The following is a 26,972-nucleotide window of genomic DNA, read 5'->3' as shown; positions in this document are numbered from 1 at the left end:
TCATTCACCTCCCAAAAAAGCAGTCGCATGTGTAAGCAGACACGTCAAAATAAAAACTAGATCGCTCCTTAATGAGGGCTGACTTCATACGGTCGCCATGGCGACTCACCATGGATACACTTGCCCGGTGGCACCCGGCGTATTCAAAGCAGCCAAGGTCAGCTCGTCGAGCACACGTGTGTCAACCACTCAGAATACCAAAAAAAGAAAAGTTGTGGAGTCTTTTCCTCACGTTTAATAACAGTATTTCAGCGGCTCTTTGTGCAACTGTGATTGAAAAAGTTACACAATAACGTCACTGGGATGAAAAGCTCCAGCTCCTTCATGGGAAGCGTTATCAGGTGTAGAAGGTTATCTCATCTACTGTATATGCAGGTTATTAAAAGCTGGATAAAGCTGTGGGTGAGACAAGCATCAATTTTCCTTTCTTTCTTTTCTTTTTTTTTTTCTTGAAATCGTGTATTGACATTTCAGCTGGATTTTAAAAGCCTCAGAGCTGATAAGAGGCCTAAATTGACCATCTTATCGAATGCCGCGGTTCTCTTCCAGCAGAGTTAAAGCAAGAGTGCCGCTGAAGACTACAAGGAGATCCTGTCAATAATTGCTTTGTTTTCAGTTTTACTCTTATGTTTAGTGAGCACATACTGTATATGAGACAAAAGCCAGCTGCAGCTTGATAAAATGGACGTGGTTGTAGATGAGGACAAAAAGGTATATCGCAAAACGAGGCAACATATTGAGATTAGGCTAAGAACTATGTTATTTGTAATTCTCATTAAACTTGAATTCCCTGTTAAATGTGTAAAGGCATGTTTAGTGGCTCAAACTGTAGCTTGGGAGGGTAGAGACTCTTTGGAGACACATATTTGTCGTAGGTTCACTTGCTGTGCTCCTCCCAGAGCTTTCAATCATATCTCCTGGTGTTCTTGTTGTAAAAAAAGGCATCTTTACTGTATTTGAGTGGCACCTTTGCAACGCAGAGGCAATCCGCGATGCTTTACGTGCGAACAGCACTCAAAGACACAATAAAAAGGGAAATGAATTGATTAAAAAAGAATAAAATTAAATTTCTGCAGAGATGTCCCAAATCCAATAGCGGAAATTAAAGTGCAGGAGAGAAATTAATAATAAATCTTATTGGTAAAAGTAGAACCAGTGTATCAGCCACTCTGGAAGGTAATTCAGCATTTTATACAGATTGTTATCACCATCAGGCCTTTTACGGCCGCTATTGATCACTAATTTAATGTCAGTAGAATTGGCTCCTGCTTTGTTTTCCATTATCCTTTGATGTATTTCTTCTTTAAAATATGTAATTAGGGCTGCAAGTAATGATTGTTTTCATTATTTGTTAAAAAAATTGTTTGGTCAGTAAAATGTAAAAAGAGCAGCATCATCATAGCTTGTTTTCACCAAACAGTCCAAAAGCCAAAAACTTATTTGTTATAGAGGAAAAGGGAAATGACCAAATAGTCACAATTGATTAATTGACTTAGCTATTGATAAAGCAAATGTTTATATGAAATACTTTCTAGTTTCTGGCAGTAGTCCCTTTTTTTCCCTCTCGGTCACTTTCCTACATGTTGTAATCTGGAAACATGGAATCACAGAAAAATAGTTGAAAATTAGTGTGCATGTAAATGTATTCAGTGATGCACACCCACATTTATTTCACTCTGAGACTCATCGTGCTCTGTTGTGTTTGTGGTGGCAAAACTTGAATGAGAAGATTCGCAGTATAAAAAGTAGCTGCTCAAATTTTGTTTCAGAGGCTGCGTGGTGAAAGCAGCGTGTTTCTATGTTCTGTCAGTGTCAGCACACGATGCGTTCAGGTACACTTCTCTGTGTTGGTCACCTGCATTTTGGTAGAAACACTGTCCAACTGCAGGCCGTGATACAGTTCCTTACACTGTGAAACTATGATGCTGCAGTGTTGGATCATCATTGGGGCTGCAGCTGCCAACTATTTTTATAAATGATTCATCTGCAGATTTTTATTTTTATTTTATTTTTATTTTTTTTGCTATACTGTAAAATGTTAGAAAATCACTAAAATTGCCAGGGTGGTGTCTTTAAACGGCTTGTTTTGTTCGCCCAACAGTCTAGAACACTAAATTATTCAGTTTTTGAAATTACATGAAACAGATGAAAGCAGCAAATTATGACATTTGTGTCGCTGGAACTGGACACTATTTGGCACTTTTGCCTGATGAATTACTTCAAATGATATTCCTGAATATGAAAATTGTTGCAAATTAATTTGATTACTCTTTTCAGCTCTAGATTGGTCCTTGAAAGCACTTTTTAGCTTCAAATTTGCAGTTGTAGTTGATAAAGTTGGTTAAAGAGTTTATTATAAATGTATTGCCAGGTCAATCAGAGGATCAACGTCACAGCAGGGAAATTACAGCAATGGAGAAGAAGAGCTTGTTGAATTTTTAGGATTTCCTACAAAATAATCTAATTTATAACATTTTAAAAACTGTAATTTACTGAAAACTGGGTCAAACACGTCAGTTTCCCTTTTAGCATACCAGACATGCACATCCATTGTAGCGATGGAAATTCCCACCATGTTTCTGTCTACATTGTCTTGGACTTGAAAGTTTCAAATTTCAAGAAAGTGTATGTGACGAAACGAACTGTAGAGGAACAAAAAGATAAAGAACAGTAAACAAAAACAACAGACAGTCAGATGGATGTCGGACCAGTTAGGCCACTATTCCATCACCACACCCCTCCTATGTCACCCTCATGAACACGATCTCTACACACAAAACACTAACACACACACACACACTCTGACCGGCTCACAGTAGGTGTCAGGAAATGAATTATGACTTTATAATGTAACACACAGCTTACATAAGCCGACCTTTTCGTGGATCTATCAGGTGACCGAGCCATGTTGCAACAGCGTGGTCTTGTCTGAGAAAGACTCGGCTCCTTTGTTGAGAAGTTCACCGGAGACCCTCTGGAGAAATACTCATATCTGCACCTCAGGCAACGACGCCCGAATGTGCATTCAATTACTGTCAGTAGATAAGAGAAAAGGGATTTTTGTGATCTATTAGTGAGCCTTGAATGTTACTCAGGCTCTCCGTTTTTGCCTCTGAACCCCGTCTACCTGTATTTAGTTTTATATTGTTGGTATGCACAATATTTAGACCAGTAACTCAAACCCTCAGTCATACAGAAATGGTTGTGGATAGATTTCAGTTGTCCGAGGGAACAACAAAAACAGCTGGTATCAGATATGTGACACTGAGGGGAGATTATCTCAAGGAGGTGACAGAGTGTTTTTGTGTTTTGAGGAGGCCACAGATCAAACCACCTCAGGAACTACCACTGTTTTAAATACATATTTATTTGCATTTTTAAATCTGCCCTGTAGGCTTTTCTTGTAAGCAAACAAAACTTGTTTACATTCAGCATTGTTCATCAAAACACATTGCTTGTATCTTTCTGTTTTGTTTGTTGTGGACCAACATGTATAAATATTTCTGGATAGTGCTGAAAGAGTTGCACATGGTACCTTTAAGTTTCTATCTTTTCAATATTTAATGCGTGGTGATTTTGGTTTAACCCGTGTTTTCACCACAGGAACTTTCCCCAGGGAAAAGCTTCTACTGCAGAGACCGGGGTCTAAATTAAGCACCAAAGACATTATTTAACACCTAAAAAAGTTCCTGCTCAGGGGTTAGCAGTCATAGACTTATGTCGGTGCTGCAAGAACTGCTTCAGCTTGTTGAGGTGTTTCATCAGTGTCATCAGCGTACTGGACAGGTCAAGACTGACCTGAGAATTCATGCATGTAAACGTGGGTTTTTCTGGATAAAAACTTTGATAATGTTAATTTCTCTACAGATCTCAATGAGTCATGTTATATTCAAGGGTCAAGTTTGAAAAAAAAAATCAATGTATTTCGTATTTTACAAAAGCACGGGAAAAAGAAACAGGTTGTCGGTGCTGAACATTTCTGATTGGTCAAGTGCTCGTACCATTTTATTTCAACCACCATCTTTGAAAATCTGCAGCCACAAACCAGTTTTGTTCACTATGTTTTGACACATCACTATGGAGTGAATAATAAACAAATATTGATGCCTGTCTGTCACTTTATATGGCTTCATCGTTAGTCACGTGCAAAAATGACATGCAGAAACGCATGCAAATCTTTGTGGGTATTTATACCACAGGGAAAATGCAGACAACAACGGGCTGACAGAGCTTTTTAGTTCCTTGTAAAGCCATTTTTGCAACTCAAAGTTCTGGGTACTTTGCGTGGAAGTGCAGCTTTAGATTTATTAATTAGTCAGAATCTAACAATAGCAAAAACTTAAGCTCTATAATACAGTATTTCTTCCAATATATATAACAGCCTCACTCTGAAGTTGCTGCTGTTGCTTCTTCTGCTTGCATTTTATTTATTTGTAATTTTAGTTCCTTGAATGCAGAGCTGCAACAATTAGTTGATTGATTAGTCAGTGGAAAGAGAATTAATTACTGTTTTGACAACTGATTGTTTCAGTCATTTTTCAAGCAAAAATGTTGCAGCTTCTTAAATGTGAGGATTTGCTGCTTTTCTTTGTCATTTATACCGAATTTGAGATTTGCTTCTCTTGGTTGGACAAAGGAAGCAGTTTGAAGACCTCACTTTGCGCTCTGCAAAATTGTAATGAGAATTTTAAACGATTTTTGGACATGTGGTAGACTTAATGATTATCTGATTAATTGTGAAAATAACTGTTAGTTCCAGCCCTATTTGAAAGTTTAACACAAGTTAAAAAGATTCAGATTGGCTGAAATGTCATCAAACCACAGATATTTAGCATACAGACCAAGATTCCTTTAAAACAAGACATCGTTCGCACTCGTTTTCTCCTTTTCTCATGTCCTCATTAACTCTAGTTCTGCAACAAAACTTTTAACAGGTAAAAATAAATTTAATCTGGACTGTTTCCCGAGGAAGAATTATTTCAAGCCTTATCTTGCTGGATGAAATTTTCCCACCCGCAGCAATCTCTCAGAAATGGCTCCGACTGCCACCTCCGTGGGCATCCCCTGGATTTCAATCCAGTCCACATTTAGGGGACACTCTACAGCAATCTCACTTTTATTGCACCTGTTTCTCCAAGATGAAATGTTTCAATTTCCTCTGAGGAAAACTCAGAAAGCGGAAAAAAGAAAAAAGAAAAAAAAGGGAGCCGGGCCAAGCTGCCAGCACTGAAATATCTCTCCCCTTCAGTAATCGTCCTACGATCTTCCCCATCATAAAAAACAGGAGCAATATATAATATATTGAACGGCAGCGGGAGCAGATAAAGCACTGTTATTGCCAGCCAACAATGGCCAATATCTGAATGAATGATGGTCATTTGATGCACAGATTGAATCCTTGATCTCATTATGACTTTGGAAAGTCTCCAGGGGAACAACATGATTGGTCAGTTGGATGTTCTGATGTGAATCTGAGTCAGCTGCTGTTGGTTACTGTAAAGCCTGCGGGAGGCTTTAGAGGCTGAGAGAAAATCCTCATTACTGACACGTTTGCATGGAGCTCAGTCTCTCATTAATCCTCTGATGTGCTTTAACACTTTCAGGTAAACTGTGAAGCTAATTTGAACTAGTTTGTACACTTAACTTTTTATCTTTCACAATATGCTGATTAAATGTTTTGGATCTAAAGTTGCACAGTAAATGTAGTTGATAGATAAATACATGTTTCTCTGTGAGCAGTGAATTATAAGTACAATAAGTACCTCAAAATGAGGCTCCCTGGTGAACTAGAGGTTAAGGTTAAGATGTTTCATGTCATTAATTCATATCTCTCTATCTCTTTGTTTTACCAGTGCAGGGATGCTCAAACAGGGGTGATACGGTCACATTTTTTGGATCGAGTTGAAGCCGAACTGCAATATTTTGGACTAACTGTAGGCAGTGGATTGATTTCTGAATTAAACAAGTACATAATGAGTTACAGTGGTCGAGACGGGATGTGATAAAAGCATGCATAAATTTCTCCAGATCTCTGGCTTAGATGGGAAAAAAAACTTAACCTTGGCTATATTTCTCAAATGATATAAACAAAATTAAACAACTTTCTTTGTGTGGAGTTTGAAACACAAACCTCTGGGGTCAATGGCTAGCATTTCGCATAATAAAGGCATAGAGCTACCTTGTAATATCTGTAAGGCAGTTATTGTGTATTTCATTTTGTATCTTGTACTGTACAGTGTGTAATCGATAATGAAAATGAGCTCAATAGCTTCAGGTCTCTGCTCAGGTTCAGGTCTCAAATTTGGCAGAAACACTTATATTCAGCTGGGTTGGATCATGCGGGACCCTTCAACACCGAGGATTAATCATAAAACACAAAGTAATGATGGGAATTCTTGGGTGTTCACCCCACTAGCATGCGGATACCCAGTTCTTCCACTTCTGTCTGTGTATCTGTAGATATTTACTCTGCAAACACAGTGTGGCAAAGATGACAGCTGCTAGAAGACTTACTGGAGCCAGAACATACGTCAGACTGCCTTGTTAGTCATGTTTGTCTTGTTATTTTCTTTAAAGCAGAGTTCTTGGGAGTTGTCTTTGACTTTTAATGTCACTTAGTTATCTGCACAGCGACGTAGTTACTCACGCGCCCTCGCGGTCGCTCGGAGGAGCGTTGTTCGCCGCTCGGGCTAAGATGGCACTGCGTCATCTGTGCCCCGCAGGACTCGCTCCCCTCCGACTGCGAGCAGTTTCTGCTGACCAGAAGCAGAATGGGTAGCCCGAGGCAGGTAACACTACAATCACACTGTCAGTCAACCCAGAGCCTGTTTTTGCCTTGCAAATGTGCAACCCAACCCCATGCCAATGCAAAACCAGCTTTTTCCGACCCAGTCAGCCAACCATTAGTCAGCCTGTCAGATAATGTGTCCTCACTAGATGTTAGAAGTCAGCAAAACACAACAAAATGCCCTGTGTAACAATATTCTACACACCCATGATGTCAGAAAATAACACCTCGACTTTGTGTACTTTTAACCATTTTATTGAACCCATTTCTATTTATATTTAGTATTATTTCTATTTATTTAAAATTTGTTTCCTGCACAGGTTCCATAAAAACACTGATTTAAAACTTTAATGTTTGTTTTACACAAAGTTAAAGAGTCTGAGTAAGTTCATGTTGCCTGTTGTGATAAAACTCAATACACTCTTAAAAATAAAGATGCTAGCTAGAACCATAAAGGGTTCTTCAGCTTGTCCCCATAGGAGAACCCTTTTTAGTTCCTGGTAGATCCTTTTATAATGGTTCCACCTGAAACCTTGTCAAAGAGTTCTACCTAGAAGCAAACATAACAGGTTATACTGTACTTGGAACCATCTGTGAGAGGTTTCAGCCTCAGAACCTGTAAGAGGTTCTACAGAGAACTGTCTAGGGTGTAATGGTTCCACCCAGAACCCTCTTTGTGGGTTCTATCCGGAGTCTTTCCATCCTCTGGGTGTTAAGAAGAAGCCACCTGTAGGGTTCTATCAAAATAATTTTTATATTCCAAGGGTTTTATCTAAATCCCTCCCAAGAGAGAACCTTATAATCCAAGGAATTTATCTAGAACCCACCCAGGGACATCTGCTGAGAACCCTAATCCAAGGGTTTGATCTAGAAGCTACCCAGGGGGTTCTGCAGAAAAAAACCTTTGACAAACCCTCTTCCTCAGAAGCAAATGGTTCTGGGTAGAACCTCAGCCCTTCAGGAAGAACCGTTTGGGAACCCTTATTTCTCAGAGTTTATAACAACAGCCAGGAGTTGAGTAAAAAGTTACAGAAACCTTTGAACTTTCCGTTTGATGTAACTTTTTATCAGGGAACTTGTCTCTGACGTATACAGTTGATTCATATCACAGATTTATGTAAGAAGAATTTTTTTTATATATAAATAGAGTATTATTCAGCACGTCTCTGCCACAAATTAACTGCCTGTTTGCCATGTCTAGTTTTATTGAACTCTGTGTTTTCCAGCCTTGAGCTTTTCCAAAGCTTGTTCAGTCCCCATGATCTGACACATGAGAGGGAAAGTCATGAGGTTCTCTTCAGGGGTAAAAATGTTCTTGAAAAGCTCACGTTGTTCCATCTTCTCTCGTTGGTTTATTATGTAATTGTAGTGTTGCAGCCAGATTTTGACAGCTAATGCTGCAAAGACCCAACAAACCACCTAGAAAGAAGAAATGACATTTTACAAGATGCTCATTCTTTATTCTCTGTGATAAATGGGTTCAGCAGAGCTACATATACTAAATATACTGGTTGAAAAACAATAAATATTGGGGAAATATGATTTTAGCTGCTCCTACTGAATAAGAACAATTAGATCAGATCTGAAATGATTAGTCAGGTAATCTATTTAATACACAGAAAATTGAGGGTTAAATTCTGACTCAATTAAATCCTTTATTCTTTGTGAGTTTTTCAAACCATGGATATTAAACATGTTTTTTGAAAAGGTTATCGCCGGGAGTTTTATCGCAGTTTATCATGAAACTGGTAATTGTTTCATCCCTAATCACAAAATTAAGTTGATCCGACAAAATATTGACACATGCAGCAGACAGAGAAGCGTTAGTATTCAGTTGGAGTCTGATGTTTCTGTCCATGTGGTGAATGTAAGGTCGCTAGTTGCGACCTTTGCTTGTCTAATAAACCCACTGCAAATTACCTGCCCAGCACCAAACAGCAGAGATTTTTTAGTGAAAACAAAAACTTTTGGAAGTGACAGTGATGAAAGCTGTGAGAGTGAATCCAAACAGTAAAGTCATGGACAAGAAAACCGAAACAATGAGCTGAAAGACACTAAATCATTCTGAAGAGCATCAAAGAAACTGCAGAGCCAGCTGATATTTATTGCACTTAATAATTTCATAAATTCTTAACATAATAACATTGATGAGTGCAGCAACAACATCCATTGTGCTCCATCTACAAGCAGCCAGGAAGATCTGCAGTGTTTTTATCTGTGTATAATTTTGAAAATAACTCAATAATGAAATTTTAATTACAACTCTTTTAATTGAAATGTGTCTTTAACCTTCATATTACCATATTTATTAAGAAACATGTGGAGTGAGACTTTAAACTTCAAGTAGATTATTGCTTAATTACCCCGCTGTCACAACACTTATTAATCCAAGTGCTGCCACAGTGTTTTTATCTGTAGTGAAAACATGGTGCCAGGAAGGAGCTAAACTTATTCAGACTCATAATTAATTCATAACAATTTAGAAACCGCCATGTCAAAGGGTTTAGGACCGTTTATTGCAACAAATATTCTGTCGTATTTGGCAGACGAGGCTCCGAGCGTCAAGACGCTCCCCAAACGAATCCAAGCAGGCTGCAAGACTCGGAGGCAAGCACATTAAAACACCCCCAAGGGTATAGAGAGTGGAAAGCAGCAGCACACACACATATCACTGAGATATGGAATATACATAATGCACAAGGCAAGAAGTGCCACCCCACAGCAAGGAAACAGGAGGAGGAGGAGGAGGAGGAGGAGGAGGAGGAGGAGGAGGAGGAGGAGGATGGTGGCAACGGAGGGAGAAATCAGCCTGAGCGATCAGAGGATTGAGAGTTGGAGCGTGTCAGATGATTATTGACCTGCCTGAATGTGACTAGTAATTGTAAAAGTCAGCTGATAGTGACTTCTAATACGACGTTCCATTAATGGGACGGTTCCTGATGCCCGCTGGGAAATTACCTCCTCTCTCGCTCCCCTCCCGGAAGATAAGGGACACTTCAGCTGGGCGGGTGCTTGACGGTACGACAGTTTCCTCCGTTTAAAGCTCCGGCCGGTGTTAACTAACGTTTTCGGGGTAATGTTTGTCGAGCAGAGGACAGGGATGCGGTTAATAGGCCTCATCCGTTACCACGGCAACCAGATTGGTCAGCATTGGTAGAATTAAGAGCGATAGCAGGGATATTAGGTGACGACAGCGGCCACTTTAACGTAAGTTACATGAAACCCTCTCAATCAGAATCGAATCGTGAGGTCAGATGAGAGGCATCATGGCTTCCTCGCATTAAACTGCGTCCATTTGGAGCGACGGTTGTGTGCATCCTCAGAGATTAACACGAAGCGTCCACAAATGCAAACACACAGTTAAAAAGCATGTATATCCCGAGCCTACTGCAAGTCAACACTGTCCTCTGGGGCTGTGACTGCTGAAGACCAGCACCCACTCTCTGGGTCGTGACACTAACGCTGGAGAGAAAGCAGTTTAAGGGTAAACCGCTATTTCTCTCTATTCCTACTGTTAGCCGCCGAGCTGGATGCTTGGAGGTGTAGCTGTCTCTCCCCCTCGCCGAGGAGGAAAATGAAGGGAAGGCGGCGCCCTTTCGGCTCTTCCCCAGCCTCCTGCACATGTCCTTTGAGACAGACACCCCCTCTGTGTCTCATACTGATGCCCTAAGCACATTTTAGTGGCTTTATGAGACGCTGCCAGAAAATGATTAATATTGTTAAACAGTTGCAGTTTGTGTAAGTCAACAAAACTGTTTGCTTAGTTGTTGGATAAAACCATATTTTGATTTACAGTAAGTACGTTACATTATGAACATATGATATCACTGAAGCAGCTCGCAGGACAAAATGGGCATCGCATAGCTTGATCGATATATTGATTCAGTCTTCAGCAATCCAGTATTATCAATGCAAAGTGAAAATATTTATCTTTATCATCATCTTTTAGATGTGCCTTTATTTTGAAATCCCGCTTGCATGACTTGCTTTTCGTGCGCTGATGCAAAATCACAAAAAACAATTTGCGTGAGGATGTTTAACTCACTCTGGCGTGGAGGTGAAGTGTGACTTTGCACCTACACAAGCTTGCATGAAGGCGTGTGACCTGCAGTTTAAACTGTAGTCATAAGTCATTGTTTTATTTTAGCTGCAGCTTGAATTTTTAAACACTGAGTACAGAATTATTTGTCAAATATACTTGGTGGTGAACAGTGTGGTAAATCAACATTATTAGGAAATTACTCGGAAAAATATGAACTATCATAAAAGTGCCCGAATACGCTGGAGTGGGGCTTTAAAGCCTGTTGAACTGCCGGGCCCTCCACCACTCTGGACCGCTCTCTGCATGCTACACCCTCTTGGCTTTTTCCACAAGTGGCTCTGAACGTGTTAGAAGTCCCAGTGAAAACGCACATGAATGTGTGTGGGTGGGGTTTGTTCCAACAAGTCAAACCCTCCTCAAATCTTAAGAGATCGTTACGATGAAGAGGAAAACAGAGGCCACTCAGAGACGAGGGGATTGTCCTCGTGAGATTTGTCCGAGCTGAATTCGGCTGCATCCTCGGTGACTGCACCCACCTCTGGATGCTTTTTATGTCGTGGTACACAGCAGCAGACCTGTAGGGGGATAATTAGATGCCTTGGGATGGCTAAGTCATGCTTTGCTGCTTTTGCACAAATAATACAGCCTTTCATATAAAAAAGTGTGAGCTGGACGCGCTAGTGCTGTTCACAACATCGGATTTATAGCCTTGTAATATTATATAACTCAGGAGTCCCTCTTTAGATCTGCCTGCTTGTTTAATGTTAACATGAGGAGTGCTGTACATCAAGAGTGGATTTGTTGGTCCCACATGAATTTTTCATACCAATCCCCCAAGCAAAGCCCACCTGGAGCTCTCAGCTCGTTCCCCGCAGGACTTTTCAGAAATATGTATGAAGTCCCACGACAGAACTGAAGCCTGTTACATCAGAGTTGCCGGGACTTACCACATCTCGAAAAGTTGCAGGACTGGTGGATGCAAACGTTTGGAGGAAACCGATGATTCTTTTTGGCCGGCCATATCCTGTATTTATCTTGCTGTCAGCAAACTTCAAAAAAGACCAAACTCATCCTGAAATATTTGTTTATTCAGTGTTTATTTGTACAGGTATGAGTATGCAGCAACCAGTTTCACGCACACAGCATTTATAGCCCAAGCTAATTTGCAATGCCAGTTTCTAGACAGCCTTTAAAATTCATAAAACTCAAGAACAAACACATACATAAAAAGTATTTAGCGAGAAAATACAGACAGAACAATACAAGACACAAACTATAAAACAATAAAGCGCCAAATGAACCCACTAACAAGTATTGTCTGTGTCGCCAAAGCCTGATATATTCTATTCTTATCTTGTGCTGTGGAGCTCCATTGTTGTCCACAAAGATTAAAAACACATCACTGAGCCACACTGTTGCACCGGGTGACATGTTCCTCAGATTAAATGAACAAAGCAGAGTGCAAAATCTGTTAACCTGAACTATGAACACAGTTCAACAAGTGGCTGGATCAGATACGCAGGCCTCCAGCATAAATCAGAGCAGTTGGCCTGATTTAGAGCGGCGTTAAACCGTGGAGCGTTGAGGTGCAAAAGATGGGCGTAATGTTACAAAAAAATTGTAGAAGAACCACAACCTCAAGGTCACCAAACCACAAAAAAATGCTGACACCAATACATATTTCTTCCCTAGAAGTAGTAATAATTCAGACCTCTGTCACTGCTTTTTGTTTGTTGCTGGGATTTACAGTGAAAATGGGAAAAAGTATTTCTAGTGCGGTTTTAAAATGAGACTAAATGAGAGAAATAAACATAAAAAACAGTCAGACATCAAAACTAAAGCTGAGGTATACATAAGTGATGTAAAAAAGAGTATTGAAAATTGGTTTTAATATATTGCAGTATCAGTTTATGATCTACTTTTTGCACTTTAAGGATGAACGTGCAATAATATCATAGGAGAATGAGAATGAATGTCCTTTGATGATTAACTGTCTGTTAAAAATCAAACTATTTATTGTTTGGGTGAAGAAAACAATGTATTCCTGTAGAGCTGCAGCTATTGTTTATTTTAGAAATCAAGTATTCCACGGATTCTTCCATTGATTAATTGAGTAATTGTATAAGTGCTTTTGCTTTGTTAAAAAATAATAGTAAAAATTAAAGTAAGTCCTTTAAAATGAGCAACCAACTGGTTTCATTTTTAGAAAATTTACATTTTTATGATACCAGACAGTATACTACTAATTCCAGGGTTCAAAACTTTTTTTTGTCCACTGGTTTCTGCAGCTCTGCATTAAAACTGCTGACTTTAAAAAGCAACAGCTGCAGTAAAACTGTATTTCACACATTGATGATTAAATCTAGTCCACAGTGTGTGGACCATGGACCAACATTGCTGCACTAAATAAATACGGATTACACGAAGCCTTTATGTAAATTCTTTGCATTTTTAGCAATCGAGGCACTCGGCTTTCTCAAGGAATCATGTCAGCGTATATTCCTATGAAGTAATTATTTTAAAATCACTGAAAAACCTTTAACCATACATCCTGTTGCTGTTATCGTTCACAAGAATATGAAATGTGTGTTAGTCCGCTGCTAAAAATAGCCCCCAAATAATGCACTTTTACACCTGTTTGAGGAACATTTGGTAAAAATTACAGCGCCCACCTGTTTGTGAAGTGAAACCACACATTTGTGACTCCTTTAAAGATTTACATCCTCAAAAGGAGCGAACAGGCTTTGTTTTGCTATTTTTATGACACTTGTTGACAGTAAGAAAAATACCAGATGCATCTTTTTAATCTAATTTTCAGATCTGGTTTCTCTTGTATTCGAAACAACATTTGTAATGAGACAAAACTGCACCCAAAACTTATTGTACTGCTCAAAGTCTGATCTGTAGGTAAAGGGATGGCCGGCGGGGTCAGAGAGTTAAGGTTAAGAATAGAACCTGTTTTGTCTCGTAGGCACACATCCTCCCTTTGAGTCCACAAAGAGATACTGTGTCCTCTACCTTTGTCGCTCTCTCTGTCTCCTTCGCTTGCAGACAAACCCCATTCAAGACTCAGTGATTAATTATTTACCCAGGCAATGAAATGCCAAAGCCTGGAGAAACACACCACCAGGAGAGAAAAGGTCACTCCCATCCTGCTCATGGATACACACACACTCACACACGCACGCAACAGTGATGGATGGCAATAACATCTTTATCGGTGCTTGAGGCAGACAGAGTTTTCATCCTCGTGTCCAAACACCGTCGAGACCAAGGGCAAAGCAAAAACTTGACTGATGAGCTGAGATCTTCAAGAGAGCCCCGAAAAAGCCCTCATTTAAAAACCGCTCACATGTCAGAGGTGGTGAACTGACCGATCAATAGCAGACTCGGACTCTGTCAAAGTGTGTGTGTGTGTGTGTGTGTGTCGTCGCACGGCGGAGCTAACTGTAACCTTTCCTTTATGAGCGAGCTGATGGGAAAATGTCACTCGGAAAAACGATACGTGCACGTTTTCACAGAAGTTTTGTCGCTTTCGATTTTGTCTGTGCTGTGTAGTCGGAGTCGGGTGTTTTGTGTGATTAAACTTTAATTGCTTTCTTAATGTCCCTCCACAGCTCCACGACACAGCGGGCCAAATGGGGTGCCAATGCTGCAGGATGATAAAAAGGTGAGAAGTGTGTGCGACTCTGCAGTCATTACCTCTTCTTGCTTGTTTGCTTTGTGACACTTTTCTGTCTTCACAATCTTAAAACCCCTTGTTTTCAGTGGTTGCTTCGCTGTTATTTTAGCGTCATGTCACCAATTTTGGTGTCATGTTTCAAGGGTTTTTTGGTTCTCCCCAAGAAATGTGATGGAAATCTAATTAATATTGATACAATATAGATTATATATCAATTAAAGTTCTCAACAATAAGGATTCCCCTCTTGCAAGTAAAATACCATGTTGGACAAGTTAAAATCTGGTAACTCACTTGCCTGACTGAGCAATTAAACTGATAATAAATTGTTAGTGATTTCTCATGCATACATCTTGGGTTTCAGACTGAAAAAGCAAGACACTAGGATGGACTTTTTTCACTATTTTCTGACATTTCATACATCGTGCAACCCTAGATTAAAAATGACAGTTAACTTTAGCCTCTGTTGTTATTTAATAACCATTAATAAAACAGTTTGTACAGGGGAAGGTAAAAATTTCTGAAAACATTAATGTTGAACTCTGAATTACATTGAAACAAAATGAAAAATAATTTGCGTGTCCACCCCGTTTTCGTCTCTTCATCGAAATTTATTGATTTCTTCCTCGGCTCAAGCTGCACCCTTCCACTCAAATTTCATGAAACGCCTGCCAGTAGTTTTTCCTGCACTCTTGTTGACAAACAGACAAACAAACTGCCTTGGTGAAGGTAATAAATAAAAAGAAACATCACTTTCCAGAAACGCTCCCCCTGTCACTCAGTGGATAATCCACAGACCTCACTGTCAACAGTTTTCATTGATTTCTTTCCACTGAAGTAATAAGAAGTCAGTCACATGTTTTTTTTGTTTTTTTTTTGGGGTGAACTGTCCTTTAACAGTCTTAATGCTTGTTAACCTTTGATTCAGATAACAGGAAACTAAAAGTTTGTTGTCTAGTGATCAGTTTAGTTAGTAGATGACACCCTGAACAGTTTTACTGCGTGACACGGCTCCTGTGTTATGATATATTCAGGAGTTGTTTTTGAACAAGCGGTCGCTTCTCGCCGTCGCCTCACACCTAAACCATCCCTGTAGCTGCCAGCAGCTCCTCATAGGACACCGATTAATCTGAACCGCTGTGGCTCGACACAAGCCAATAACTCGAATCCTGGCAAGATGGATTCTTATGTTGATTTTGCAATCGAGCTGCCTCGCAAAGCAAACACCTATAAAACTCTGCAGGAAACCTTTGAATGAGACCTTAAAGAAATCCTAACATTTTGACTCAGGGCAGGTTAAAGACTAATAGCATTTTCAGAGGGCAGATAAATGACGAAGATAAAAACGGGACAGAGATCAAACTGGTTCAGTAAGTAGCTCCAAGAAAAAAGAAGCTTCCATACTTTCCAGGCTTTGTCTCTGTTGCTTTCCCCTTGTGTATTTTCTGTTGCTTTTCTTTTTTAATCAAGAAGAAAATGCTCATCGTTATTTCCCAGAGGTCAAAGAGACCTGTTCAGATTGCTTCTTTTGTACGACCAAAAGTCCAAAACCCAAGGAAGGAATCTTACATTTAAAAAACTGTAACCAGCTGGAACAGCTAATTGATTATCAGAATACAGTTGTGACTAATAACCAATTAATTGGTTCTGGTTCAGTTCTTCAGTTTATGCCAAAATGCCCGGAAAAACTGTTAGCATGTTAAGGTAGCATTGTTATTGTTAGCATGTTAGCATACTGATATTAGCATTTAGCTCAGACTCAGCTGCTGCAGACTGTTCTTATTTTACTTTCATTAGTTTTAAGAGATGAATTGCTGAAAACAAGTGAGTCAGTTATTTAAGTTGTGAAGTATCTGCCGCTTCAGTAACAACCTCTCACTGTAGATTTCCTTATCTGGTGCCGATTCTAATGTCTCCTTGCCCACATAATGATTTCTTGTCTTGTTTCATGCAGATAGTGAGAGGTCCATTTATAATATGTCTGCACTCTCAGCCTCACGCGGGCTCTTTGTACAAACTGTGAGTCAATATGCCAATAGCCATCACCCTTGGTTACTGTATTTCTTTGCAGGACTGTCTATTCATTAAAAGCCTACGAGGCATCGTTGTCAGGGCTCGACATTAGCTGTGCTTTTTGAGGTGAGCGAGGAGACAGAACAGGGCCGGGAAACGAGATTTTGATTGCAGATTAATGAAAGAGCACGCTGTGATTCGCATACCAGAGTCGTAATCCCCAACTCCACACTTCTTTTTTTTTTTTTCTTTCCCATGTCAAAGACACACATGTGAATGCTTGTGACACATACACATACCTCCCTAATTGTCTGGAGTGTCACATTTCTGGGCTTAGTGGTGTTTGGGGTTTGGCAGGGTAGGTGTGTGGGTTACTGGGTCAACAGTGCGGCCTCAGTATCAGCAGGCTGACACTCACGCAACAACCCAGGACTTTTATTTTCTTTAACAACTGAGGACTTTTTATTTTAAAAACTGGTCAAAGAGCAAAAACTTTTGCACACCTGTAGAAAAGTCCACAGGCTAACAGTACAACTTGATACAACTTCAGGACATTTTAAAACATAATCTGAAAAAAAACATGAAGAAAACATGAATTCATTTTCACTTTCTCTGAATTTTTCTCTTAACATCTGCGTTTTGGTGCATTTTATTAGCTGTCTCTCTTATTAGCTGTCTTTGAGCAGCAGCTCTCACTCGTTCTTTTGAGGCAGACCATTGAATTAGCAAAACAAAGTACAAAAACTGTCCGAAAGTATCGCCCAAAAAAGAAGCAACTGTCAGCGGACTGCTGGGAAAAGTTGAAAAAGGGTTGTCTTTGTGTTTTTGTCGTGTTGACCCTGTGTTTCTGAGTCCTCTGCACAGGGACCCCAACTGAGCTGATGCAGTGATCCCATTCAAATATTGAGCGTTTTAACAATTAAACATCTTTTCAACAAAACATCAAACACAAAATTACAATGATTCTTTTTTCTGAGATAGCATTACACGTATTCATATGTTAAATATTTACTTTTAACGCAGTAGTAACCCACTTGTGTTGCCTTGTGTTGGACTCCATCGCCTTAAGAGGACAATGTGCCTCGCATAAAGAAACCTAAAGCTCAGGATGTTCATCACAACCCTAATGGTGTTGGCGGCATAAAATCCATAGGCACCACTGCACACTCAATTATATTTTAAACCAATATAATCAGCTTAAACCTGTGTAGCACAAGAAGTGACTCAGTATTGTGCTCACATACTGCAGGCGCCGTTCATCGTTTCATTAGCTCGAAAACGACAACAGAATCTTCTCCAATATCTTAATCAGTGTTTGATTTAACCTGATGCAGTGAACGTCTTTTCTGCTGCTCCATTAGAATTAAAACGTCTGCAGATAATGGCTTCTTCTAGGACATAAACAAAACGAAACAGAAAGGGAATCCCGACAGAGAGAGGAGAGCAGGAACTCCCCAGAGTCAACTGCACCTACTTACATGCAAAGACGCTGTTTTGGTATTAAAATCTGAGCTCAGCAGCGGCGAGACGCTGCTTCTCTCCTCCTGTGTGGAGGTCTGCGATTTCTATCAGCTGATTTATTTGACTGAACACTGACACCCCTTACATACACATAAAATTGGTCTTTTTTTTTTTTTTTTATTCAATGAACCCCAAAAGTTTTGACATTTTGTCTGCCCTTTGTGTCCGTTTTGTCTCCATTCACTTCACCAAATAACAAAAACAGAAAAATCACAGAAACACGTCTGAGTCTGCTCTTGGAAAATATCTTGGAGATAGAAAGGGCAGCCTCCTGTCGTTGATGAAAATACAGTTTCACTCTCACAGCTTTTGTCCGGCTTTATGAATCATTGGTCTTTTTTTTTTTATTTTTATAAAACACCTTGTGTGTGTGTGTGTGTGTGTGTGTGTGTGTGTGTGTGTGTGTGTGTGTGTGTGTGTGTGTGTCTGGCTCTTCTGAAAGCGAGCCTCAAATTTCACCTTGGCAGTCGGGACACAGCAGTGGTGAGAGAAATGGAAAACATTCATTTTCTCAGCTTTCCACTGTGAAGGGAGACGGGAGGGGAGGATGGAGGGGTGAGAGAGAGGTGCTCGAGTCAGAGAGGGTGAGCGTGTGTGTGTGTGTGTGTGTGTGTGTGTGTGTGTGTGTGTGTGTGTGTGTGTGTGTGTGTGTGTCTGTAAATGTGTAGGTGGGTGAGGGTTCTGTGTGTCTGCTTACCAGGAAGGGAGGAAAAAAGCTGTTGCTGAATCAATCAATACACACTCTTAGACTTAAAAGTGCTAATGAGAACCGTATAGGGTTCTTCAGCTTGTCCGCATAGCAGAACTCTTTCAGTTTAGCTCTGGTTCTTGAGCCTTTTCTTGGAACCTTGGTGCTCTCCAGTGACCTTGTGTTCCCACCACTTTTGAGCAGAACCATCATCAACAGGATGTCATCAACAAAGGGCGCTGCACAAGAACCTGTAGAATATGACATACCTGCTTTGGTTCTCAAGTAAAACCTGCTATTTTTTTTTTGTTCCAGCAGGGAACCAACTTTTCAGGTTCTGAACCAGTTTATTTTTGGTGGAAACGGACGGTTCAGAATTAAGTGCAGGAACTGGGACAGGGCTGGCTCCATGTTGGTGGAAAAGGCCTATTTTTGGTTCCTAGGAGAACCTTTTATAACGCTCCTACTTTGAACACTTTTAGAGGGTCCTACCTTAAACCTAACCTACAGGGTAGAACCATCTGTTGGTCCTTTTCTACCAAATTTTCTTTGGTTCTTGAACGAGGTCTGTTAAAAAAAATTTGAACTTTGGTGCTATATGGTGAACCAGACCATGTTCCCACAAGTTTTGGGGGTTCTACTGAGAAAAAAGGTTGAATCAAAAAATACATACAGAAATGCAAAAGTCAAAAACTGAAATAAAATGAGAACCATTAGGGTTCATCAGCTTGTCTCTATAGGAGAACCCTTTTTGGGTCTTAGTAGAATATTTTATAAAGCTTGGAATTCTGTGGTGGGTTATTATCATGCATAAAACCCAGAACCCCCAGTGACAGGTTCTAAGGAGAAGTCCTCTTTGATGGTTCTACCCAGACCCCTCTCTTGGGGTTCTGTCCAGAACCATTCCACCTTCTAAGGATGCTAACAAGGACCCACCCAGGGGGCTCTACCAAGAGCCCTTTTATATACAGGTTTCATGTAGAACCTATCCAGGGGTTTCTACCAAAAAATCCTTGAATATTCCAAGAGTTTGATGTAGAACCCACCCAAAGAGATCTAGACATATATTTAAGGGTATCACATTGAGCCCTCTTTTCTACCTAGAACCCCTTAATGGAACCCATATTCTTACAAAGAACCTCTAATGAATTGTATTAAGAAAAAAGGGTTCTTCAGAAGCAAATGGTTCTGGGTAGAGCCTCGTCTCTTCAGCAAGAACCCCTTTAGAACCCTTATTTCTCAGAGTGCATGTTAAAGTTTTCTTCTTAGTGCTCGGGTTCTTTGTTAAGTACATGAATACTGAACAGAGTGAAGTGAAGCCAAGAACAGAGCAGGAGCAGAAAACGAGAGTGAAGAGGACAACTGAAGCAGCAGGAGGAAGAGGCGGGAGTGAGACGATAGACGGGAAAAGCTCGAGGGAAGGCGCTCAAATCAAGGAGAAGTCAAGTGCAAAGGGATAGTAGATTAGCGAGCAGCGACTACATTACAATGACGCAGAAAGAAGAGAGACACGGAGGAGGTTTGCGTGGAGCGGGGGGGGACCTCGGGAGGTGTGAAATGCAGGGAGCTCTGCTGGGGTTAGTGCGAGGCTCGCAGGGTGGAGGAGAAAACAAATGAAAGGAGGAAGAGATGAAAAACATGAGGCTCTCGCAGCAGGTGATGTCTGACAGCCTGTTACACCGTCCACAAAATAAAAAGCCCCCCCGCCGGCACTCCTAATACCTGTCGAGGTGTGTGAGAGTGTGATCTTGTGCTTTTACCCTTGTAAGAAGAATCCTCCAAAATGCAATATCAGACAGCCATTATAACCTACAAGGGGCTATTTAAGGCGTAGAGCTTAAGTGAGCATTAATTAGTCGCAGACCTTTATCGACCTCGACCATCCTACGAGGAATTGGGACAACATCGACAAGTCTGCGCGTGTGCCGGCCTGTAATTTACCCAATAGGAGAGTCATTTCACAGCAGAGAGGTGAGCAGACGAGAGCACAAGTTCAACTGAAACATCTAATGAAGGAATGAATGAGAAATAAATCACATTAATGCTAAATAATGTATTAGTGCTGCTTCTGATTGAGAACGGGAACTTATTATGCTGGTTGCAGGTGAAATGCCCCCGTCGTATTAAACATTTGTCATTCATCTTAATGAGATGAACTGTGGCATAACCAGGGCTCATTATTTTCAGTATTTCTATAACAAAATGAAAAAAAAACAAAATGTGAATAAATTTGTGTTTATTAGCATTTATTGTGTATTTCTTACTGAGACAGACTCCGGAACATAATCAGCAGCCCATTTGTTTTTGTTTTTTTCTCCTTTCAATTTCTGTTAACAAATGTATTTTCTGAGCTGTTATTACAAGAAGACCTTCAGCTGTAAACTATGGTGATCAGTGTCCTCTCGCAGCAGCAAACAGCAGATTTAGTGGGAGCATAAAACCCAGATGGAAATCTGTTTATAGTGATATATATTTGGGGTATTTTCAATGTCATTAGCTTTCTTTGTGACAAAAAAACAGTGTGTTGCCATTTTATATTTTTAGCATTATGCTGATTAAGAGTAGGCTCCTTTTTAAGTGGTTAATTATGGAAAATATGCTTATATGCTCTCTTTACTAGAGTGATCTAGATTGACTGATTATAGATTATCTGTGCATGAAGTAGGGAGTCACCAGCAAAATTATGGTTTTCCTGTGTTACGGCAAGTGTGATATATGCTTCTCTCTTGTGCTGCACATAATGGTGTTCTATCAGTTTTTAAACATGCATAAAAGTTAAAATATTCTGGACTTTCCAGCGTGTATCTCACTTCACCAGCTGTTTAGCCTTGGCATTCCTGTGATGATGTGTCTGTCTCTGATTAGCCCCTTAGCCTAGCTTAACATAAAGGCTGGAAACTGGGAAATGATTAGCCTTTAATATAAGTTAGGCTAATTGCCTTTTGGCTGCAGCTATGATCTTAAGTTGGTATCTGTCTTCCCAACTACCTGTAAATAAAGCAAATAAGCTGTTTCCGAGATATTTAACTGTTCCTTTAAATGCTGCTGTTGGGGTTTGTTGAGTGTTTAACTTTATTTTCCTCATTATTCTTATATTTTTAGCATCAAGATGAATAAGCTAGCGTCTAAGAGTAGTCACTAAGTGTTTAATTGTTGAAAATATGTTTTTTAGCCTTCTTTCCGAGAGCTAGATTAGCATATTGGAACTGCTCTTATATCTGTATGTTAAGTGTGGAGCTAGAGCCAGGGGACAGTTAGCCTAGCTTAGCATAAATGCCGGGAAAGGGGCAAAAAGTTAGCCTTTAAACCAGGCTAGGCTGTTGCTAATCGGTTGCAGCTCTGTACTGAACAGCTTAAAGTCATAGTTTTTCAGTTAAGCATTAATGATTAAAAATATATATTATTTATTGATACATAATTACTGAATTCCCAAATATCTATATCAGTTTCTGCATCAAAATCTCTAAACATCATTGAGAAATTAGTTTCAGGCCTAAGACATTTCATGGATGAGCAGCAAGGGTCAAAGGTCAAACGATAATATGAATACACCATTAATGTGTTATTTTAATGTTAATATTGTAGCTTTAAGGTCAGAATAAGAGCAAGCGTAAGCATGGAAGGTCATGCAATGCAGCCTATAGTTACACAAACATCTGTGTTTGTGTGCTTTGTGCATTTCATCCTCTTCACTTACATGTCTTTTTTTTCCTGTGGTTGCCTCTGCTCCATTTAAGTCAGCAACACAAACACAACAGCATCTGAGAGCCGAAGTCAGTATTTTACTGTTTGAACCAGAATAGCAAACAGAAGAGTGCAGTCACTGGCCTGTGTACACCTCCTGCCAACAACAGTCTGCATAATATTCTGTATCTGACATACACATGAGTGGTGCATACATTACCGCAGCCATGGCGAGGGAAGATGCAGGATCTGTAAACATGAAGTGCATGCATATCTGAGACACAACAGTGGCATTTAGAAAGGTGCATCGACTGCACAATGAAGTATCCTTGTTGCAGTCAGTGTACAATATCTGATGGTGTTTTCATCGATTGCCACGGGAACATCTGACTCCAGAAGCCCAGTCAGGCGGACAGAAATAGTCCCTCTGTCTGTCGCCACACTGATCCAGGAAATCAAATAGTGACGTCAACTGTAACTCAGACTGTTTGGGAAACAGCCAATTCATCTGTCATTCTGTCTGTCTCTGTCGTGTGTTAAGTACATGTAGAGTTTAACCAGAAATAACCAGGGCTGCAACTACAAATTGTTTTCATTACATTTAGTCTCAAATGTCAGGGGTCAAAAGTGTGGGAAAAAAGGCCCTCACAAGTTTCCAGAGCCCAAAGTGACCTTAAATTATTTTGTTTGATAAACTATCCAGAATCCAACCAGACTACGGCTGTACTGGCTGTTCCGTGAGGCTGTTTAGCTGAGCTAATAGCTAAATGCTAACATGTTCACAATGACAGTGTTGATGTTAGCTGATGATCATGTTCACCATCTTAGTTTGGCTTGTTAGCACACTAATGTTAGCGAATTAGCACATGCAGATGAGTCTGAAGAGATTGTTATTAGTTCTGCAGGTGTTTGGTCATAAACCAGAGCATTGGACAAATAGGAATTATGACCTGATGATGGTGCTAGATGGAATGATACAAATCAATTCATCACAAGGGGAACATGAATGACTTTACCACCCTTGATGGCAATTCATCCAACAATTGTGGAGATCAGTGTCGACCAAAGGGAGGACCATCAGATCCACGTTGCCTTCCCTAGAAATCTGCCGCTAACGTTACTCAAAATATTTAAAATATAACAAAATGCATTGGTACAATTAAAGACAACCAACAAATACACACATTAAGGAATGTGAAAATAGATATTATGCATTTTTACTTGAAAAATGACTAAGAAAGACTAATCAATAGAGTACTGAAGGAATGACTCCTAAAACTTGTAAATAAAGTCAACAAATTTTTGGTTAGATGCCTGAAATAAGTTCTGTGGTTACACAAAAATGCATCCTCCCTGCAGCAGCTGATGATTTCCGTCCACTCTGTCCCTCTGTCTCTCTCACAGCTACATCTACGACCCGTCCGTGGCGGTGGATGGGAGGAAGACTGACTCTGCAGGCAGCTCGCTCTACCAGCCCCACCACATCTCAGGCGGGGGCCGAGGCAGCGACAGCAGCCACAACAAGCAGAAGGAGGGCTTCCACAACCTGGGCTACAGCAAGTCCAACGACAGCACGCTGAAACTAGAGGTGGACAACAACCACGTCAACCACAGGCTGCACTCAGCGCCGTCTGAGAAGGAGCTGCACCGGCAGGCGAGCGCTCCACCTGCGGAGGTGTACATCATCCAGCCAGAAGCTCTGGGACCCAGATGGATGGTGCAAGAAAAAAGCCCGAGCCAGGTGCCCGTTTACCCCAACATACAGGAGTACGACAACCAGACGAGTTACGGTGAGCGAGGACACCATGCGAGAAGCAATGGGTGGGACAGCTCCATCATCGAGTGCAGGAACGGCAGCGAAAGCCTGTCGGCAGATGAGATAGACGAGGGCGTTGGAGGGACGCCGGAGTACCCGTGCGACACGGGGGACGAGGGCAGCGTCCTGTCAGTGGACATCCACACCAGCACCACCAGCCTGTCCTCGGCAGACACCAGGGACGAGCTCAGGCTGCCAAAGACTCCGGACGTTTCCACCGTCGAGAGCGGAATCTCGGTGATGAAGAGCGAGGACGAGGAGGAGGCGAGGAACGAGGAGGAGGAGGTGCAGAGTGTCACAGACTCGATGGTTGCGGAGGCTCTCGCTGCTTTGGAGGCCGCAACCGCCGGGGAAGACTTCGAGTGACAAAACTCTGCACTCTCCCTCACCTAAAATCTAAAACTTTAACTGAACACTACTCGACAGAACGGTCAAAACCACCGTCAAGCTTTGCCACGATTCTGATTAACACTTCGTGTGTTTTATCAAAGAACACGGACCGAATAAAGAAAAACTGTTTACAGAAAGTACAGATTTATTTTTGAACTCAAAGTCTTGGATATTTTTTTATTTTGATCACACTGACAGAAGATAATGTCTGCCTTGTGAAGGAGGCAACTTTTCCAACGCTGCGAGGTTTGCATAAAGCCACAAATGAAGAGACATCAGTGTGTAGACTGTGAATATCGCCTGCAGCCATATCAGCTTTTTTGAGTCTAGTGTATTCACTATACACTCCACAGTCCTAAAAAAAGCCTGTACATGCTCACTCACTGCTTTGCCATGTCCATACTGCCCTTGTACAGGTATTAGTAAAAAACAACATGTTGCTTTTATCACATTTTTGCCTCATTTCGGAGCTAAGCTATGCTAGCTGCTAGCATAGAGTCATTATTTCCTTTGCCATAGCTTGCTGTTTCTTCAGATATCTCGCCCTCGTTTCACTGAGCAGGCGAAAGAGGAAAGGTCAAAGCATTTTTTTATATACATATACACAACCCATGTATTGTCTCTATTTTGTCTTCTCTTGTTATTTATATCTTAACTCCCATCATTTTTGATTTATTGTGAGAAGAAACTGGATGTTGCAAATATGAAGGACAAAAAATCATAAGCATAGATAGATAAATAAATAAATAAAGGCATAAATAAGTAATTAAATACATAAGTAAATGATAAATTCATTTTGGTAATGCTGTTTCTGTTTTTTGACATTCGACATTCAATTTATTTGAATAAATCTAGAAATAAAGAAAAAAATAAATGATGACATATATAATAACTAAATGAATAAGTGTACAAATACAAAAATAATTTTTCATTACCAAAATGTATTTATTTTTCCTTTATTTATTTGTGTGTTTAATTATTTATTTCTGCATTCATATATTTATTTATCATTTGTCATATTTTGTCTTTCATAGGTAAACATATGAGGATTTATTTATAGCTTATTGTGTCATCTTTGATTTCATCAGAATGAATATTGTATCTACTCTGAAATTATAAAAATGAGTTTACACACTGTTTTCCCATCATCAGGCATGTAGACTCACAATTCTCAGTCTTTGTCTATTGATAGTGTAATTTAATACACAATATTACTGTGAGACTGTCATGTGGTGGCAAATCAGAAGATCTATGCACATTTTAAATCTGAAGCAGGTTACCAAAGGATAAAACAGAAAATAACCACTTGTACATTTCAATGATATTGCTTTGCTTTCTGCAGTTTTTCAACCTTAGCTGAACTTGCAGCTTAACAAGATCAGCTAAGGTGAAATCACGAAACCACAGAGGAGCCATCAACTCACCCTACCAGCTTTGTTTTTCTATTTTTATAGGTCAGGTTTTGTGTTTCTTAGTTTGGCCTGTGACATTAGTTCAGTCCACAGCCCGCTTATGTGCCTAATAGTGAACTAATTGAGGCTAGACGGTGCAGAGAAAATCACCGATATGGCTTTTTGAAGTGTGCTAATGATAAATAAGCTGTTTTACTCAATGAAGTTCTGAATTTGTTTCACTGCGACTCCCCTTTTCACTCATTGTTTGCCTGCCAAATCATTTCTACTTATTATATTTGTATTGTAAAATAAAGGAATGTACTTTAAAAATGTAAGCTGTGAGGTACTTTGTGGAATTATTTATTCAGTCTCGTTCAGAATACATTTTAAGGGTATGAAGAAAAAATCTTGTTAGCTAACGTTAGCCGTGGAGGAAGACACACTTAATGTTTGAGAGAAAAATACTGCTGCCAAAAGCAATGTGGAACTTTTAATGTATTAAAAGACTTAAATTTAGTCAAATTTTGTTCTTTTTGGAGACCTGAAGAAGTGGCTTTACTTGTTTCTGGGACTAATCTCCTAGTCCGCTAACATTAGCCGTTGCAGACAGCACACTAATAGCGTGCTGTTCAAATTTGAGAGGAAACTACTGCTGCTATCATTGTGAAACTTTTAATGTGTTAAAAGACTTGGGTTTGCTTAAGTTTCTGGAGACCTGAAAATTGGCTTGACTTGTTTCTGGGACTAATCTCCACTTAGCTAACGTTAGCCGTGAAGGACAATTACTCTGGTGTGTTTGAGAGATAACTGCTGCTACAAGCATTGTGAAACTTTTGATGTGTTACAAAACATTCATTTAGTTAATTTATGTTGTTTTTGGTGACTTGAAGATTAGTTTTGAAGTTGCTGTGCTTATTGTTGAGACTATTGTCTATGATAAGTTAGCATAGTACACTA

The 26,972-nt window shown here is 40.1% G+C and overlaps 1 protein-coding gene across 1 annotated transcript in view; it reads left to right on the top strand.

Annotated features, from left to right (window-relative positions):
* The window catches only part of LOC146305694 (uncharacterized), a 32,386-nt gene extending 6,036 nt beyond the window's left edge, over positions 1 to 26,350 (top strand). Inside the window, exons 2-3 of the mRNA XM_084712739.1 lie at positions 14,447 to 14,499; positions 23,820 to 26,350. Coding sequence (XP_084568865.1) covers positions 14,468 to 14,499; positions 23,820 to 24,597 — 810 coding nt within the window. The 5' untranslated portion in view covers positions 14,447 to 14,467 and the 3' untranslated portion in view covers positions 24,598 to 26,350. The remainder of the gene's footprint in view (positions 1 to 14,446; positions 14,500 to 23,819) is intronic.
* Positions 26,351 to 26,972: the final 622 nt, after the last annotated feature.

Source organism: Lutjanus erythropterus, chromosome 23 (genome assembly GCF_056507025.1).
Source record: "Lutjanus erythropterus isolate fLutEry1 chromosome 23, fLutEry1.hap2, whole genome shotgun sequence".
In the NCBI taxonomy this organism is placed as follows: domain Eukaryota; kingdom Metazoa; phylum Chordata; class Actinopteri; order Lutjaniformes; family Lutjanidae; genus Lutjanus; species Lutjanus erythropterus.
The sequence above is the reverse complement of the archived record's forward strand: the minus strand, read 5'-3'. Positions and strand labels throughout refer to the sequence as shown.